Here is a 19,645-nt window from a genome sequence, read left to right as displayed (position 1 = left end):
GTAATATACTTTATATACTTGAGTGTAAGCCGACCTGAGACCACTAATTTTAACACAAAAACCTGGAAAAACCTATTGACTCGAGTATAAGCCGAGGGTGGGAAATGCATTGGTCACAGCCCCAGTATAAAGCCAGCCAGCCCCTGTAGTACATAGCCTGCCAGCCCCCTGTAGTATATAGCTTCCCAGGCCCTGTAGAATGTAGCCAGCCAGCCCCCTGTAGTATATAGCCTTCCAGCCCCCTGTAGCATATAACCTGCCAGCCCCCTGTAGTATATAGCCTGGCAGCCCCTGTAGTATATAGCCTGCCAGCCCCCTGTATTATATAGCCTGCTTGCCCCTCCCGTGTAGTATATAGCCTGCTTGCCCCACTGTAGTATATAGCCTGTCTGCCCCCCTGTAGTATATAGCCTGCAAGACCTGTAGTATATAGTCACTAGCCCCCTGTAGTATATAGTCATTAGCCCCCTGTAGTGTAGCCAGCCCGAAAAAAAAATAAACTCCGTACTCACCATTATGTCGGCCCGGGCAGCTCCTCTTCTATCTTAATGTTCGCGGCAGCTCCTCTTCTATCTCCATGTTTGCGGCGAGTCCGCAACAGTTCCTCTTCTTTCTTCAGGCCGGCGCCAGGACAGCGACAGCTCCGCGTGCATGGCCCGGCCGGCGCACTATGTGATGTCAGCAGTGGACCTGGTGCCGGCCTGAAGAAAGAAGAGGCACTGTCACGGACCCGCCGCAAACGTGGAGATAGAAGAGGAGCTGCCCGGGACATCAGAATGGTGAGTTGTCAGTTTATTTTTAAATATCCGAGTATAAGCTGAGTGGGGATGTGTCGATATTTGTATTGTATGTGTTAAAAAAATTGGTGATCAAAAAGTAATTCACTCACCTCTGCTGGCAATCTTCATCATATTCATCAGCATCAGTAGCAGCATGTTGACTGCTATGTATGGAGCCACACAGGTACATCACATTGGCAAAAATTATTTGGACTTCTTGTCCAAAATAAGGCTAGTCTGGGTTGAGATTTACAAAAAAAAAGTCTTCTTACAGCAGACCAACTACAAGTTTGCCATAAAAAAGTTGCACTTTCTCAAAGAATTTGGCTCGCAAGCAGCATGACAAATTCTCACTATGCAATACTTCACTCCACTATTTAACCAAGATTGTATCACCATAGATTTGTTGTACTGCTAATTGATGGTCAGACACTCTAAATGCTGCTAAATGCTGCATACTCCTGAAAATGTATTTCTGGTGTATGCATTTTCATAGAGGATTATTGAATGCCATGCATTGAGGGACGTAAGTAACCGGCTCTCCAGAAGTCTGGTGGAGGATTTCAGTCACAGTAGAGGCTGAGTTCTGAGGTGGGGAGAGCTTCACTTCAGTTCTTAAAGGGGTATTCCTATCTGGGCATTTACATTTAATTGAATTTATTTGCCACATGTAAACATTTCTTCAATTGGACGTTATTAAAAAATGATCCTGTGTGAAGATAATTTCTCATAAATGTAGTCATATTGTCCCTTAGAAACAAGATGGCTTCCTCGGATACGACCACCTCACATTTTGCCAGCAGTGGCATGTGCTATTGAGTCCTGCCTGACCACCTTGATTCAGCAATCATTACCACAGAACAATTGTGGGACATACACTAACTCCCGGACATTTCATATACAAAAACCTTTTGTTTCTTTGTGCAATTCCTCCAGCAGAAAAGGTCGTATCCGAGTAAGCTCTCTCATTTCTAAGGGACCATATGACTATATTTATGAGAAATTATCTTCACTCAGGAACATTTTTTTTAATAACATCCAATTGAAGAAATGTTTAAATGCGGCAAATGAATTCAATTAAATGTATTCAATTCAATGAATTCAATTAAAAGTAAATGCCCAGATGGGAATACCCCTTTAATTCTCCATCACCATATCTTAATACTAACATTTTAAATTTCACTTAAAATTTGATTTTCTGGATGATGCTTTCAGGAAAGAAACATGACCTGGAAGTTGTTAATCACTCAACAACATACTAGGAATGGTTAATTAGGTCACTTTCTGCCAACAGTTTCTCTTTGAATGAAATCTATCATCAAAATCACGCATGATAAACCAGCATTATATTTGTTATCCATTGCCTCCTTTCTTCTAAAATAAACTTTTTAAATTATACTAATGAACTGGAAGGGCTCTTAATGGTGTTAACAGAGCCCCTCAGTTTGCAGATTAACACGTTGTTACAGTGTTCAAGCAGCCCTTTCTCCTCCCACTGGGTGCTGAAACTTCCTCTGCTGCGGTGAAATTACATCAGTCAGAGCAAAGGAGGAAATGCTAAGGAAGCAGAGGGGAGACAGTTTAAAAGCCTGTGAAGCCCTAGTTTTTAATGCTTAATTTTTATAGTAGGGTTCCTTTAATTTACTAAAAAAATCAGTAATACTGAACACATGTTTTCATTATTTTATAGGGAACCTGTCATCAGGAAGGCCATTTTTACTTGATGGCAGTTTACAATAGCCTCTAGCATATTGATTTCAAATATGCCTTTAGGGTACATCTGAATAATTCCACAGCCTTTTAATTGCTTCTTTAACATTACCTGAATTGCTTGTGGAGTTGAGCTGACATTTGAAATGCCCCCTCTCCTGGGACTCAGTACACACAGCTGGCAGGGAGCCGAGTGATGATGATGATGAAACAATTAAAAAGCACTGAAATTATTCAGATGCACCACAAAAGCATATTTGAAATCAATATGCTAGAGGCTATTGGAACCTGTCTTCATGTACAAATGACCCACCTGATAATAGATTCCTTTTAATAATTTGAGTTTTTGTTACTTGTTTCATGTCTTAGTAATGTGTTTGTTTCTTCCCCCAGCTGCTTGCCTTGTTCTTGGTTGCATGATATTTCCTGATGGGTGGGATGCAGACGAAGTCAAGCGTATGTGTGGTGAAAAGACCGACAAGTATTCCCTTGGTGCATGTTCAGTTCGTTGGGCCTACATTTTGGCAATCATTGGAATTTTGGACGCTCTCATCTTATCTTTTCTAGCCTTTGTGCTAGGGAACAGATTGGACACCTTAATGGCTGAGCAGCTCAAACTTGAAACAAAAGGTAAGACGCTTTTTATTATACAAATGGATGCATTAAATATGTAGTGATTTTTAATTGACACACAGATATTCAGCTAGGTGTTAAATTCACATGTATGTGAGTTTGTTGAACTGAACTGAAAATGAATTGCAACAGTGTAAATTATAAGCTTAAAGGAAACCAAAAATACATTTTTATGTAAATTGATGTTTAACCCCTAAGGGACAGAAAAATTCCAAAAGTTATGGCTTTTTGGAGGTGGAAAGTAAAAAACAAACCCAAAACAGAAATAAATCTGGGATTTAATAGCCAAGGTTTCTATATTTACTGCAATCCCCAACATCAACAAGAGTTAACATTCTAAAACAAAACAAAAAAAGCCATGCTGACCATGGTGTTCAGTTTGTTTTTAGTTTCTGGAGGGGTTTATTGTAAGAGGCTGGGGGTTCAATTTTTCAGTTATACACGCTTTTTATCAATGACTACCTTACTGTCTACTTATCCGCAGTCTGATGCCTTTGTTTCCAACATGTGGGAACAGTTTGGGTACAGGCCCACAAGAGCCTGTTAAAAGCCCAAGGCATCAACTACAACAGACAGAAGACACATTGCTGGACCAAAATTTGTAGTAGAGGAAAAGGTATGGCTTTCAACTTAAAGCTTAATTCAGTACTTATTATACAAGTCTCTATGAGATTCTGCTTTACGCCATATTGCATTTGACCGGCTTGTCTGACTTCACCTAGTTGCCTGTCTTATGTCTGTCAGGACAGAGAAAAAGGTGTAGGCCCTGAGTTAACCTTTGTCCCTGCTAATTTTGCCATGTCCTGCGCTAACCCACAGGTGGAAACTGGTCGATGTTCCCTACTTTGAGTATGTGCAAAGAGAAAAGTCGCAGGCTCGCGACGTAACGCGTGGGGTGCCTCCGGCCACTCGTCCTCCTTTTTCACTCTTTCCCCCTATGGCTTACTTTGCAACTTTCTAGTCATTTATATTTTTTTGCTGGTCCATTTACTCTTTACTGGCTGACTCCTTTTTGACCATTACTTGGGTTTTACCGTCTCTATTTAGGAGTTCGCCCATATCCTTAAAAATTTGACAGACCGATGCGCCAGTAATCTGGATTCATTGTTGACTATATGTTCTTTCTAACCTTGCATGGGGGTTATTTCTTTTACCTAATGGTGACTAGTGGCCGTGTGTGGATCGGTTGGATTGGCACCGTTCCACTTGTTATGTGTATTTTATACGCTTTTTAAATGTTTTTATGCAATGTGATGCATGGCATCTTTCATATGTGTGTCTCATATTTTCAAATAAAATTTATATACTATTTAGCCTTTACACACCAACTTGTTCTTTGGTTTTGATCAAAGAGAAAATGGGGAAACAGGGAGAGACAGAAACCGCTCCTATAGTATAGTACCCTTTATATGATTATTGGTGAGATGGTGTATTAATACACTCACCTGACGGAGTTGTGCATGAAGGGCACAACTCCTCGTAGTGTTTGTATGAAGAGCTGATGCTGCTGCCGCATTCCACTGCTTCCTCCCCCATGATGGATATGCAGTTTCCAAACGCGTGTCTTCCAGCATCCAATGGATGATGCTTTTTTCTCTTTTTTTCTCTCTTAGTACAAGCGCAAAGCGCGTTATTCCTAATTCTTTTTATACATACCTTTTTAATCTGACTGATTGTTCTATACTAATAAAATAAGATTTATTACGCCAATTCGACCAAGCCAGCACCATTCTTTAGCGTTCCGCACTAGAGAAATAAAAAAAGCATCATCTATTGGATGCTGGAAGACATACTTTAAGTATGTGCTCAGAACAGATTACAAACAAACAGAAGGAGACAAGCAAAGAGACAGATAGACAAACAAAAGCAAAGTCAGAAGAACAAGGTAAAATTCAAGAAGGTGGCGAGGTATGGACTTGTGAGGCAGAGAGTAGTCAAAAAAGATAGCAAGGGTCGGAAAAAAATTCAATGTTTCAAATGCAGAATAAGTAAAACAAATGCAAAGACCCCAGTATAACCAGCATTTGAGTGATACAAGGAGAAGGTATATGTGGAGTACCAGAATGCCACCCCATCAGCTGTTTGGATTGGCTGTCCATCACTCAAACCTGACACACTAACTCCCAAATGAAACCACACAGCTTTCCAGAGAACACGCACTCAGCTCAGCCAAGGGAACTAAACTCTGCATAATTTTTAAAACCTTTTTTTTTATAAAAATAAGGTTTTAAGAAGCTAAAAGAAGAGCAGATCCTGCCAGTGGGGGCACACACCAGTATGTCAGCGTGCTTGGTTTTCAATCATTCACTTTGGCGGCAGATGTCCTTTAAATCTGGATGTGATATTACGGTAGATAGTAGAAATAGTGCAGTCATATTGGTAGTCTGAATAAGAAGTGCTTTCGGAAAGTCATCATGGCAAATAATTTTTTACAGTTCTAGTGCTAAAAATATAAATATAAATTTTTTTCTCAGTACTCTATAATAAAGTGAATGTGAATACGGTGAAAACAGAATGCTACAAATCTTTGATAATTCATTGAAAGTGAAAAAGTATCTGTTATGTACTTTGCACACAGTAGACACAAAGGGGGAATTTATAATATGGCTCTAAAGTCGCTCTAAAGTCACAAATGTTGAAATAAATCCAAACCTGCCCCCTACCAGGTTTGCAATTCACTAAAGACCTTAACAAAAAGCTGACCCCGTGACGTCATTGGGGAGCAGCAATCAGCCGCCATGACAGCCGCGGGTCTTCCAAAGACCCGGGCCTGTCTCTTTTTAACCCATTCATTACAATGTGCGGTTTGCATATTTTAATGAATAAGGTAGAAAATCTGTACTGTAGTATGGCAGTATATGGTAGAATCAATCAGACAAGCTAGGGTTAAGGTACCTTAGGGGGTCTGAAAAATAGTAAAAATTAAAAAAAGTTTAAAAAAAATGAATAATAAAAAAAATGAAAAATAAATAAAAATTCAAATCACCTCCCCTTTCCCTAGAACTGATATAAATAAACAGTAAAAATCATAAACACATTAGGTATCGCCACGTCCTGATCTATCAAAAGATCATTCAATGGAAAATAGCGCCCAAGGTCGAAAATGGCACTTTTTTGCCATTTTGAAAAATATTAAAAATTCAATAAAAAGTGCTCAAAAGGTCGTACAGTCACAGAAATAGTAGCATTGAAAACAACATTAAAAGTTGCACAAAATGACACCACCCACAGCTCCATGCACAGAAATAAGAAAAAGTTATTGGCGCCAAAAGATGGTAAAATAAAAAAAAAAACATTTTGTACGGGAGGTTTTAATTTTTGTAAATGTATGAAAATATTATAAAAACTATGCAAATTTGTTATCCCTGTGATTGCACTGACCCAAAGAAAACTGCGCTTTTTCACCATTTTCACTGCATTTGGAATTTTTTTCCTGTTTCCCAGTACACGGCATGTAATATTAGATACCGTCACAATGAATTGCAATTTGTTACCCGGAAAACAAGCAGTCACAGAGTTCTTTACATGTAAAATAAAAAAGTTACAGATTTTTGAAGGTGGGGAGTGAAAAATGAAAAAAAAGGGCCAGATGGTTAAGGGGTTAAAGAGATTTGGCTTGGCACTATTGACACCCAGTGGGCAAATCTTGAGTTCAAACTTTTACAGACCCGTTTGATCTAAAAGGTAGAACAATTTTTTTCCACCAATTCCTAAATCATTCCAAAAGTTAAACTAGTACTTTATAGGAACCCAAAAAAAACTGAATAGAACCTCTTATCTGATGAAGGAGTTGGTTCACATCTGAAATGCATCTGTCAAAACTTGCAAATTGCTCTGAATGGGATCAGGTTTCAGGCTTCTGTGCTTCAAAACCACAACAGAGCTGCTTGTGATTGACAGCTCCACAGACCCACTGAACCACCGCAAGCGATTACATAAGCCGACACCTTGGAGCGGAGTCTAAGTGGCACCCGGTATTACCCAAAGCCCGCCACAAAGCTTGCTGGACTTGGGGGATACCAAAGGGTCACATTGCTGGCCCATTAAATTTTATAAAGCTGGCGTGTGTGCGCCCTAGGAGGTGGGTACATGCGCACCGGAGCACAGAAGCCACCGCTGTAACAAGGAAAGGTGAGTGAGCCTGCGGCCGGGCTTTATAAGGATGATAGAATGCTTAGAAATCAATAGCTCTTGGGATGCCTATTATCTCTGCCTATTATCTCTGTTACCTATATCCAGTAATTTCTTTGCTACACCCCTCATATTACCACATTGCTGCATTAGCTGCTTCCTCTCCCAGTGCTGATAAGCCCTGTGAGTCCGTAGTTTGTTTATCTTATGGTTTCATGAGAGGAGAGGGGCTTCTGCTCCCTGCTCACAGAGGAGGAGGTCATGCTCTCTCTGTGTATGTAGCAGAGCTGGATGTGTTGTGGACTGTGGATACAGATTCCTCCTGCACAGAATATTGAGGTACAAGATCTCCATTGTTCCCTATCAGTTCCTCTATCCCATTCTGTGATTCTACAGAACTTTCTCTGTCTCTTTCTCTGTACCTCATGCTACAGCCCTTCCCCCACCTTGCAGTGGACACTTTGTGCTCTGTGAAGAGAAGCTATTAACCCCTAGTGCTCACACAGCACAAGATATACACTTCATGTAACTGGTTTACTTATGGTTTCATTCACTTATGGTTCCATGCTCCTCCATGTGATGGAAACTTCCAAGCTGGGCACCGTATACATCCTGTATGTGTACTGTGCAGTGTTCAGTAGATTTACTTGTGAAAAAAAGTAAGGGGTTGGCCACTGCTTAACATTGCCCATGTGCCTTTACTGCCTTAATAATAATCCCTGAATGCTTACCAATTCATTCATCATCCCTGTTGCTTGCTTTATTGTTGTGTACAGATTCTGTATATAGACATGTAAACAGAGATCATTCACTGGTAAATAGGTGGAACCTGCAGCAGGAGATGATGACTCATCCTGCTGTCCCACCTCTCACTGTGTCAGTGAGACAGACAGAGAGAAAAAAGACACATTGGAGGCAGCCATGACAGACATACTCAAGGAGTGAGAAACAGGAAGTTGTTTAGAGATGCAAAGTGTAGCATGTAGATAACAGGGAAAGGCTGAAGCTCTCACATGAGGCAAAGACACAGGTAAATGTACATGCCAAGACCTGCTTAATGGATTGCATTTATTGAAAAGTAGTCAACCCCTTTAATGATAAATTACTTTGAGAGAAAACACAAGGTATCATGAGATGTGTGGGCAAGCTAACTGGCCTCATCTTGAGGGCATAGAAAGACATTAGTCTCCACCTACTTCACCTTTGGTGAGAAATATTTTTGTCAAACACTTTCAGAACAGAAAATGCCATAACTTTGGAAAGAAAATGGTGAGCAGATGTTTGATGTTCTGTATAACAGTTCAAGCTACACCCAGAGATTCCATTAATGCCTCTACAAGCGTTTCTGACACATGTAAAGTCAGTTTTAAGCCTTGAAAATAGCCTGATGCGTATAAATCCGCATCTCATCTCCCTGTGTTAGTGCTGGAAGTTGCAGCCTCTTCATGTCACTGCTGTAGCACCCAGCCTAATAGAAAATTATGTGATCGGAGCTCAACTACTCAGTATAGGCTCCGGTCACATGACCTAAAGCAGAGGAGACAGGCAGGAGGCAGTCTGCACTCAGAGGACAGGGGCATTGGCACTCAGCAGCATTGAGGAAGAAGCTTTTCTGCTTTGAGCCGCCCTCTGTGTTTCTGAAGCATTTCCTCCCCTGCCTGCGTGTCTGCTAAGCCCTGCTACATCAGTCGGAACAGGGGGGGAGCAGGGCAGCATGTGTAATGCCAACTTCTCAGCCCTGCAGTCAGTGCCCTCATCTACAGAAGAAAAGACTCTGAAGAGCAGAGATCGCATTAACGCCTCACCAAGCGTCATAGACGCATGATGAGGCGCCATTACTCCCCAGAATAATTGCCAAGCGTCAAAGTACGCTTGGCAATTATCCCTGGCTGTAGTGTGTGAGCTGAGCGGTCCGGAGCGCACAGCAATGGTCTGCATGTCTGGCGGGTGCTGAGGTGGCAGGTGTGTGTTACGTAGGACTGAGTGTCTGGCGGGTGCTGAGGTGGCAGGTGTGTGTTACGTAGGACTGCGTGTCTGGCGGGTGCTGAGGTGGCATGAGGTTTATGTTACGTAGGACTGCGTGTCTGGCGAGTGCTGATGTGGCATGAGGTTTATGTTACGTAGGACTGCGTGTCTGGCGGGTGCTGAGGTGGCAGGTGTGTGTTACGTAGGACTGCGTGTCTGCCGGGTGCTGAGGTGGCAGGTGTGTGTTACGTAGGACTGCGTGTCTGGCGGGTGCCGAGGTGGCATGAGGTATATGTTACGTGGGACTGCGTGTCTGGCGGGTGCTGAGGTGGCAGGTGTGTGTTACGTAGGACTGCGTGTCTGCCGGGTGCTGAGGTGGCATGAGGTATATGTTACGTGGGACTGCGTGTCTGGCGGGTGCTGAGGTGGTATGAGGTATATGTTACGTAGGACTGCGTGTCTGGCGGGTGCTGAGGTGGCATGAGGTATATGTTACGTGGGACTGCGTGTCTGCCGGGTGCTGAGGTGGCAGGTGTGTGTTACGTAGGACTGCGTGTCTGCCGGTTGCTGAGGTGGCATGAGGTATATGTTACGTGGGACTGCGTGTCTGCCGGGTGCTGAGGTGGCATGAGGTATATGTTACGTAGGGCTGCGTGTCTGGCGGGTGCTGAGGTGGCATGAGGTATATGTTACGTGGGACTGCGTGTCTGCCGGGTGCTGAGGTGGCAGGTGTGTGTTACGTAGGACTGCGTGTCTGCCGGTTGCTGAGGTGGCATGAGGTATATGTTACGTGGGACTGCGTGTCTGCCGGGTGCTGAGGTGGCATGAGGTATATGTTACGTAGGGCTGCGTGTCTGGCGGGTGCTGAGGTGGCATGAGGTATATGTTACGTGGGACTGCGTGTCTGGCGGGTGCTGAGGTGGCAGGTGTGTGTTACGTAGGACTGCGTGTCTGCCGGTGCTGAGGTGGCAGGTGTGTGTTACGTGGGACTGCATGTCTGGTGCTGAGGTGGCATTAGGTATATGTTACGTGGGACTGCGTGTCTGGCGGGTGCTGAGGTGGCAGGTGTATGTTACGTGGGACTGCATGTCTGGTGCTGAGGTGGCATTAGGTATATGTTACGTGGGACTGCGTGTCTGGCGGGTGCTGAGGTGGCATGAGGTGTATGTGAAACAGAACTGCATAAACAGTAAAAACACGTAAAAAATGACAAAGACACAAATTCAATTAATAAAAAACCTAAAAAAAACGCCTCCCCCCAACACAGGGAGGTGGTGGGAGGTCTCGGAGGGTCACAGTGTGGTGGTGGGAGGTCTCGGAGGGCCACAGTGTGGTGGTGGGAGGTCTCGGAGGGCCACAGTGTGGTGGTGGGAGGTCTCAGAGGGCCACAGTGTGGTGGTGGGAGGTCTCGGAGGGCCACAGTGTGGTGGTGGGAGGTCTAGGCGGGCCACAGTGTGGTGGTGGGAGGTCTCGGAGGGCCACAGTGTGGTGGTGGGAGGTCTCGGAGGGCCACAGTGTGGTGGTGGGAGGTCTCGGAGGGCCACAGTGTGGTGGTGGGAGGTCTCGGAGGGCCACAGTGTGGTGGTGGGAGGTCTCGGAGGGCCACAGTGTGGTGGTGGGAGGTTTCGGCGGCCGCAGTCTGGTGGTGGGAGTTTTCGGCGGGCCGCAGTCTGGTGGTGGGAGGTTTCGGAGGGCCACAGTGTGGTGGTGGGAGGTTTCGGCGGCCGCAGTCTGGTGGTGGGAGGTTTCGGCGGCCGCAGCCTGGTGTTGGGAGGTTTCGGCGGGCCACAGTCGGGTGGTGGGAGGTTTTCGGCGACTTTGGTTGGGGGGTTGGTGGCGTTGGCTCCAGTCTGGGCAAAACATCACTATAACTGCCTCAATTTGCTATTTAAACACAGAAGATACTGACACATGATTTTCTTATATAATTAGCATCTATCAACATTATATACAGCCATGAGTTATATACTTGTATTACTGAAAATTTCATACTCCTTCCCAGCTAAAAATACTCCTCAAAAATAGTAAGAGGAGTATTATTACCCTTCTAGAAATATGTTAGTGCGACCTCTGCTGAAGAGTATGTATAGGTAATGTGTCTGATGTTTATGTGTTTTTGTGTAGTTTGCTATTTGTGTATGTAGGTATGATGTCTGATCTATACATGGTTAACAAAATGTAAATGCAAAGTGCACCATCTATGTACAACTACAATAAAACTATACCCTTGGTTGGATTAGGTAAATAATTGTTATTGTTTAATATAAGAAAAAGTAACATAAAACTAAGTATTACAATGTATCACAAATTATCAACAATAACAATTATTTAACTAATCCAACTAAGGTATAGTTTTATTGTGGTTTTACATAGATGGTGCACTTTGCATGTACATTTTGTTAACTATTGAAACCTAACAGTATCCTTTTATACCTAGCATAGCAACGTTGCACATATGCTACCACCCTTGATCCTTTGATGATGCCCCACTAGCTGTAATTTTACTATATGTGTACATGTTTATTCACATGTATAATGTATGAATGTAGTGTGTGTCAGTGTGTTTGCTTGTAGTGTACTATTGGTTGTGTAAAACCCCCCTCCCTCCCCCGCACTGTATAACGAAGCGCACTATGGAACTCCCCCTGCGTACTGTATAACTCTCATCCCCTCACGCACTGTATACAGGCCAGCCACCCCGCACACTATATACTGGAATCCCCCCCCCCCCCCAACGCACTCTATAACGCTCACTTTGTGCATTGTATAACGGGCTGAGCCCTCTCCATACAGGGTGGGCGTTTGCTGCATATTTGCAGCAAACATCCACTAGTAACACTCTGTTAACTCTGTAAATGCCTACGTCGAAAATGCCAGAGGCATTTAAATCCTGGTGGCGCGTGTGGCAGACCCAAGGCTGTTTGGCTTTCGCATATTCGTTACAATGAGCCAGTGGCTCATTGTATTGAATACGGTGCAAGATGGCATATACTGCAATACAGTAATATTGCAGTATATGGTAGGAACAATCAGACCATCTAGGGTTAATATACCCTAGGGTCTAAGAATTAGACATTAAAAAAAACATTAAAAAATAAAAATAAATTATATGAAACAAATCTAAAAATTCAAATCACCCCCCCCCCTTTCCCTAGAACTGATATAAATATAAATAAACAGTAAAAAGCATAAACATGTTAGGTATCCCAAAATGTCTGATCTATGGAAATATAATAACGGTTTTTATAATAAGAGTTTAACCATGTAACGGAAAATAGCACCGAAAGTCGAAAATACGACTTTTTGGCCATTTTGAAAAATATAAACACAAAATAAAATGTGATCAAAAGGCAGTACAATCCTACAAATCATCAGCATTGAAAACGACATCAAAAGTCGCAAAAAATGACACCATACACCGTACACCCAAGTATGAATAAATTATTAGTGCCAGAAGATGGAATAATGAAGACATTTTTTGTACAGGAGGTTTTAATTTTTGTAAATGTATGAAAACATTATAGAACCTATACAAATGTTGTATCTTTTCACCATTTTGATAGCATTTGGAATTTTTTTCCCACTTCCCAGTACATGGCATGGAATATTAAATTCTGTCTATTAAGTGTAATATGTTATGCAGAAAACTAGCCCTCACACAGTTCTTTACATGGAAAAATAAAAAAGTTTTTTTTTAATTGAAAAGGTACATTTTAATAATCCATACAATTACAACATTTAAAAAAAAAACAAAGTTTTAAGATTCAAAAATAAATTTTCGGCTTAGTCTTATATTCATTGGAGACCTTAATCCTCCATTATATTTTGTCCATTTCTTTTTTCATATATATTAAAGGAAACCTACCACTGCTAGTGGTAGGTATTAGCTGTAAACACCGGGCACCAGCTCAGGGTGAAGGGTGAGCTGGTGCCGGAGGTGCGTCGGGTCTGTTCATCAAAATGTGTTTAAACCGCAATATAGCGGTTTAAAACACTAGCAAACACCCTGAGCTGGTGCCCGGTGTTTACCGCTAATACCTACCATTAGCAGTGGTAGGTTTCCTTTAATATACCCTAGGCCCGTGGCGGCGAATCTATGGCACGGGTGCCAGAGGTGGCACTCGGAGCCATTTCTGTGGGCACTCAGACCATCACCCCAGGACATAGTTCACCAAATAGGACCAAATCCACCAAATCTTCCTGCAGATCCAGGCAACTTGGGAGATGCTGCTCTCGGCGCTATTTTAAAGCAACACTTCATTGGCTGTTAGGAACTGCGGGAAAAGTGAGAAGGTGTTGAAATGAACTGCAATATCTTTGGAGGTCATCCTGCTGGACCAACCATTTTTCCTCTACAGAGAGACCCTGAAAAGAAGCTACAATGAGAGTCTGAATTTGCCCTCCTTCTTTAAACTGTATTGGTTGCCTCAGGGGGGCGATACAATTGAAAGATGTGGAAGAACGGGTAGCAATAAGTTACTGCTTAAAATGCCATGTTGGCATTTCACGGGAAAATACGTGGATTTTGGTTGTAATTTGGGCACTCTGTCTCCAAAAGGTTCGCCATCAATGCCCTAGGCACTATGTTCTTTCGAATCAGACTACTAATTGCACCTGATTTTTCTAATCTAACGTAGGAGATTTTTCAGAAATCCAAAAACATAATAAACTCCCTCTCGCAAAAAAGAATATCTGAGAGATTATCCTTTTCTCCTCATTGCACCTTTGAACATTTTTATCATAACCCAAACCCCCCACCCATGGATCCAATACCATTGTAACATTAAATATTCCATTTATAGTGTTAAACACCTCTTCCTAATACCTATAAAGCTTTGGGCACTTCAATAACATATGAGCCCAGTCAGCTTTTTCTAATTTACAATTTATACATTTATCATCTTCCCTATATCCTATTCTAAACATCCAATCTGGTGTCCTATGTAATCTGTGTATTATAAATAACTGAGAATTCTGTGAGATCCATCATTTGATACAAAATCTGGAGTTTGCATCACATACTTCTAAACTTCCTCTCCATCCTCGTGCTGCCCAAAATCCTCATTCAATTTTTGTGCAAATCTAAACTGTACTTTTTGAGTGATTGTATGTATTATTGTGTCATATGTACTAGACAAAGTCCTTTTACTCAAAACACCCATAAAACAAATATTTCCCTGACTTTCCAAATAATTAATACTCCTTCAAATTGATCGCAATTTTATATACTTAAAGATATCTCCAATAGCCTGATGAAATTCTTTAGCCAGTACTTCAAAGGATTTAAAGATTCCCTCTCTACATGACTGTGAAATAAACCTCAACCCTTTATTGCCCCAATCTTTATATCCTTGAATTTTCTCCCCCTCTATATTCATGTTGTCCCAAATATGGGAAAACTCATTTTCCCCGACCAACTCCTTCACTTTTTCCCAACAATATAAAGATGTATCTATCTCTTTGACCTTTTTTGACTCTGGGGAGTGACCTGTCTTCATTATCTCTAAAGTCCAGACAATGATCCTGATCTTCTGCCTGTTCCAAAAAACATCTACCGATCACCTAAGGCTGTGGTGGCGAACCTATGGCACGGGTGCCAGAGGCGGTACTCCAGCCCTTTCTGTGGGCACCCTGGCCATCGTCCCAGCTCACCAGACTGGACTCAAAGAATTTTCCTGCAGTTCCAAGCAACTGGGAAGCAAATATGCTGCTTTGAGTGATATTTTAAAGTGACTACTTAGGAAGAGGGAGAATGTGTAGACAGGCCCTAATTATCTTTTGAAGACCTTCTGCTGGCCCCACGATTTTCTGTGTACAGAGGGACACTGGAAAGAAGCTACAATGATGCAAATTTTCCATCTTTTTTTCTACTATGTTGGAGTCCTCGGGAGGCCAGTATGATTAAACTTAGTTGAAGAACAGGGATCAATAAGTTACTGCTTTAATTTTTGGGTGGCACCTCGCAACCCCAAATGAGGGTTTGGCATTGCAGTTTGGGCACTCGGTCGCTAAAAGGTTCGCCATCACTGACCTAAGGGGATTCCTTCAGGATAGCCACCAGTTATGCTGACAAAAAATATGAACTCCCATCTGGCAGGGCTAACCCACCCTTCTTTTTAGAGCATTTCAAATATTTCCTTCCGATTCTAGCCCTTTTTCCTCCCCAAAAGAACTCTCCACATATTTTATCCATCACTTTGATGATCTGATTTGTAAGCTTAACTGGGGAATTCCTGAATACATACAAAGCCTGTGGAAGGAATACCATTTTTATAAGACTTAATTGAGCAGCATAAGAAAGATTTAATTTTGACCATACATTAACCTTAGCATTCCATTTTTTCATTAAGGGAAGAATATTGAGTTCTACAAATCTGTCTAAAGAACTAGCCACATTTATTCTTAAATATTTAAATGGTTTTTCACCTTCTATCACCTCCAAGGACAGCTTCAAGTCTAATTTATTCTCCCCCAATGGCTTCACAGCCAATTTGGCCAAGTTTATCTGCAAGCCTGAGCTTCCCATATTCCTGAAAAAGCTCCTCTATAATACTCAAAGATCTAGAGGGGTTGCCGAGGAATAAAAGCATATCATCTGCCTACAATGATGTTTTCATTTCCATTTTCAAGCCCTCCACTCTCTTCTCTCCCCGAATCCCCACTGCCAGTACTTCAATTATTAATGAAAAAAGCAGAGGAAAGAGCGGACAGCCCTATCTTGTCCCCCGTGCTAACCAGAGCGTGAGGGACCTCTCCCCACCGACACATACACAGGCACTTGGGTTCTTATATAATATCTGTATCCATTTGATAAACCTTTCCCCCAACCCCATCCTTCTCAAAGTCTCCCACGAAAAAACCTATTCCACTCTATCAAATGCCTTGGAGGCCTCCAAAGAGAGGATTGCCCCTCCCCACCCTGGTCACACGCAGACATTTCTGCAAATTATGAGCCTCATACTTCTCCTTCACCTTCTCCCATGGCTCCAAATTTGTAGGAAAAATAAAAAAAAGTTTTAGATTTTTGAAGGTGGTGAGTGAAAAATGAACGCAAAAATAAAAAAGGCCCTCGACAGGAAGCGGTTAAAAAATGGTAAGAAGAGTATTATTACTCTTCTGAAAAAAAATTTAGTGCGGCCTTCACACTATCTTGTGCCTTGAGACCAATTGGTCTGTAAAAAAAAGGAACAAATGAGGTGTAATAACAGTACAGGAAGTCCCCGGGTTACATACAAGATAGGGTCTGTAGGTTTGTTCTTAAGTTGAATTTGTATGTAAATCGGAACTGTATATTTATAATTGTAACCCCAATCAAATTTTTTTCAGTCTTTGTGACAATTGGATTTTAAAAATGTTGGGTTGTCATAAGAACCAGGATTAACAATAAAGCTTCATTACAGACACATTTAATAACAGTTACAGCTGTTTATTGTAGCCTGGGACTAAAGTACAGGAAATTACCAACTTCCAGAGGTCCGTTTGTAACTAGTGGTCGTCTGTAAGTTGGGTGTTCTTAAGTAGGGGACCGCCTGTACAGTGTTTTGGAACAAATAGGCTGCCAAAGTTAGTCTAATAAGCCTGCTACAATGTGTCTGGTCTGTTTTATTTTGTTGTAGCTATTATTCTATATTCTATATTTCCGTATAGATTGTACAGCAGGGTCTATGCACAAGAAATGTACAAGAAGTGGATACACATACAGCATATTGCATTTAGAGATGTATACAGAGTACACATGGGCTGTTGAATTATGGTTTTAGCTATGACTGTGCTTTTAACAAGATGGATTTTTACATTAACCAAATGTGTATTTTTAGCCATACAGTTGGCCAACAGTTACACCCTAACAAGCATGTTTTCCCTTCTTCACAGATGATGGGAATGCCTAAAATCTCTGAGGTATGTACAGGATACCACTATTTGTCAAAGCATGGCACATCAGTGACCACGTTGTAAAATACGTATCTACATGCTTGTGTTTTTATATCTGCATGGCTTATTGCTTATAATCTGTGGTTTGGCACAATATATGTTTTTACGTTTCACAGCTTTTACAGTCATTCCTATTATTGACACCCTTGAAGTTTAAGTATATAATGTGGAATCTCTCCTGAAAACAATGAATCAAGTGAAACAGTTTTTGGTATAAAATACTCAACTTTAACTTTGTTAAATGCTAAAGGGCAAATGCGAAACAGTAATTTAAAATAAAACACAATGAGAAGGAAATTATAAAAACCTAAAGGGAACGCATCAGGCAAAATAACCCCCAAAAGTTAATATATATTCATTAATCATTACCCCTATCCCTTCATTGTCTCTCTACATGCATGTAAACTTAAGCAATCAGGTGCAAATGACCTGTGAGATGTCCAATGAGTTATTATCATATTCAGCTGTCCAGCTTATTCATGAGTGGGATGCACAGCCACACCCCCTGTGCTTGACTGCAGCCTGTATAATGATGTGAGGTATAATGGTGTAATGGCTCCTCCATGTGCTTCCTGGTGCTGGTGACCACGTCCCCTGCAGCCTGTGTGTGTATAGGAGAGATACAACAGCTCCAGGCAGCCATGTTATAGCAGAACATGTCAGGTACTTGTGTAGCTGATGTCAGTGTGTCACATGTCACATATGTGTATAGGAGAACCCTTAACCCCTTCATTCTCTGCACGGTACATGTACAGCACAGAGGTGCGGAGGGTGCATTAAGAAGGCTCACAGACTGAGCCCTCTTCATGCACAGGTGGGGTTTGCTGCAGCAAACACCCACCACCAATACCTACAGTCGGTTCTTGCACCGATCGCGGGTATTAACCCTTTCGATGCAGACGGCAAAGCTTAAAAGTTTCAAAAATAATAAAAAATATTAAAAACCTAAAAGTTCAAATCACCCCCCTTCCCTAGAACTAATATAAAATGTCACACAGTCCTCAAAATGGTAACAATGAAAACGACAGCTCATTTCACAAAAAATGACACCTCACACAGCTTTTTTCCAATTTCACCACATTTGGAATTTTTTGCCAGCTTACTAGTCGGTGGCATGGAATAATAAATAACGTCATGGAGAAGTAAAATGTGTTACTCAGAAAATAAGCCGGCACACGGAAAAATGAAACACGGAAAAATGAAACATCTATCACCAGATTAAGGATTGTAAACCAAGCACACCGACATACTTGTATGTGCCCCCTCTGGCATGATCTGCTTGTCTTTTGGCTTGTTATGCCCATGGTTTTAAGAAAAAAGGTCTTTATGCAAATGAGCCTGAGGGGCTCCAAGCTACATTAACTCCTATGGAGCCTGGAGCCCCTCAAGTTCATTTGCGTAATTTTAAAATCCTTTTTTTTTTTAAAAACCAGGGCATAAAGAAGAGCAGATCCTGCAAGAGGGGCCACACATCAGCATGTTGGTGTGCTTGGTTTACATTCCTTGACCTGGTAATAGATGTTCTTTAACCTTTTGGCACTCTGCGTCCAATATAGATCTGAGCCAAAATTCCACAATCAGCACGAACGCAGCATTTAACCTGCCTTTGGGGGTGTCTTTCCCCGATCAGGACCCCAGAGCTGCCTGCAGGCACTGCCTGAAAGATGGCGTCCATGGCTGACACTGCTAATACCCTGCAATACATCAGTATTGCAGAGTATTATCATGAACAAGCAATCAGATGATTGCTTGTTCATGTCCCATGAACAAATAAAGTAATAAACCAAAAAAAATGTCCAGAAGCCCATAACATATAAAGAGGCATATAACGCTAAAAGAAAGTCTAAATCATAACACAAACCCCATATATAGTATCACCGGGTCCGTAACAACTCGCAGAATAAAATTAAATAGTTATTGAACCCGCACAATGAACGGCGTTAAAAAAAACTGTTAAAAACCAGCCGAAAAGTATGATTTTTACCTATTGAATCCCACAAAAAATGCAATAAAAAGTAATCAAAAAAACATATGTACTCCAAAATAATAATGTTGCAAAGTACAACATGTGCCGCAAAAAAAACAAGCCATCACCCAGCTCTGTAGCCAAAAAATTAAAAATGTTATGCCACTTGGAAGATGGCGATGCATAAATGATAGATTTTTCCCCACCTTAGGGTTTTATTTAGCAAATTTAGTAAAACGTAAAGAAAAAATATTCATGTATGGTATCCCCGTAATCGTATTAACCCATAGAATAAAGATAACATGATTATTAGGCTATACGGTGAACACCCCCCAAAAAAATCCAGTACAGAATTGATGCTTTTCAACTCCTGCCCACAAAAAAAAATTCCTAAATTTTCAACAATAGGGGATACCAACCCCAAAATGTTAACACTGGAAAAAGCATCTCATCCCAAAAAAAATGGAAAAGCTAAAATTGTATAGCCTACAAAAGGGGTCAATGAGGAAACTAAGGAAGCAGGGCGCTC

The 19,645-nt window shown here is 41.7% G+C and overlaps 1 protein-coding gene across 2 annotated transcripts in view; it reads left to right on the top strand.

The window, feature by feature from the left end:
- The window catches only part of LHFPL3 (LHFPL tetraspan subfamily member 3), a 61,129-nt gene that overhangs the window by 21,976 nt on the left and 19,508 nt on the right, over positions 1-19,645 (top strand). Inside the window, exons 2-3 of one of the 2 annotated variants that reach the window (XM_072147205.1) lie at positions 2,883-3,119; positions 17,091-17,117. In XM_072147205.1, coding sequence (XP_072003306.1) covers positions 2,883-3,119; positions 17,091-17,107 — 254 coding nt within the window. In that variant the 3' untranslated portion in view covers positions 17,108-17,117. The remainder of the gene's footprint in view (positions 1-2,882; positions 3,120-17,090; positions 17,118-19,645) is intronic. The other variant, XM_072147206.1, reaches the window with a different exon arrangement.

Source organism: Engystomops pustulosus, chromosome 4 (genome assembly GCF_040894005.1).
Source record: "Engystomops pustulosus chromosome 4, aEngPut4.maternal, whole genome shotgun sequence".
In the NCBI taxonomy this organism is placed as follows: Eukaryota; Metazoa; Chordata; class Amphibia; order Anura; family Leptodactylidae; genus Engystomops; species Engystomops pustulosus.
The sequence above is the reverse complement of the archived record's forward strand: the minus strand, read 5'-3'. Positions and strand labels throughout refer to the sequence as shown.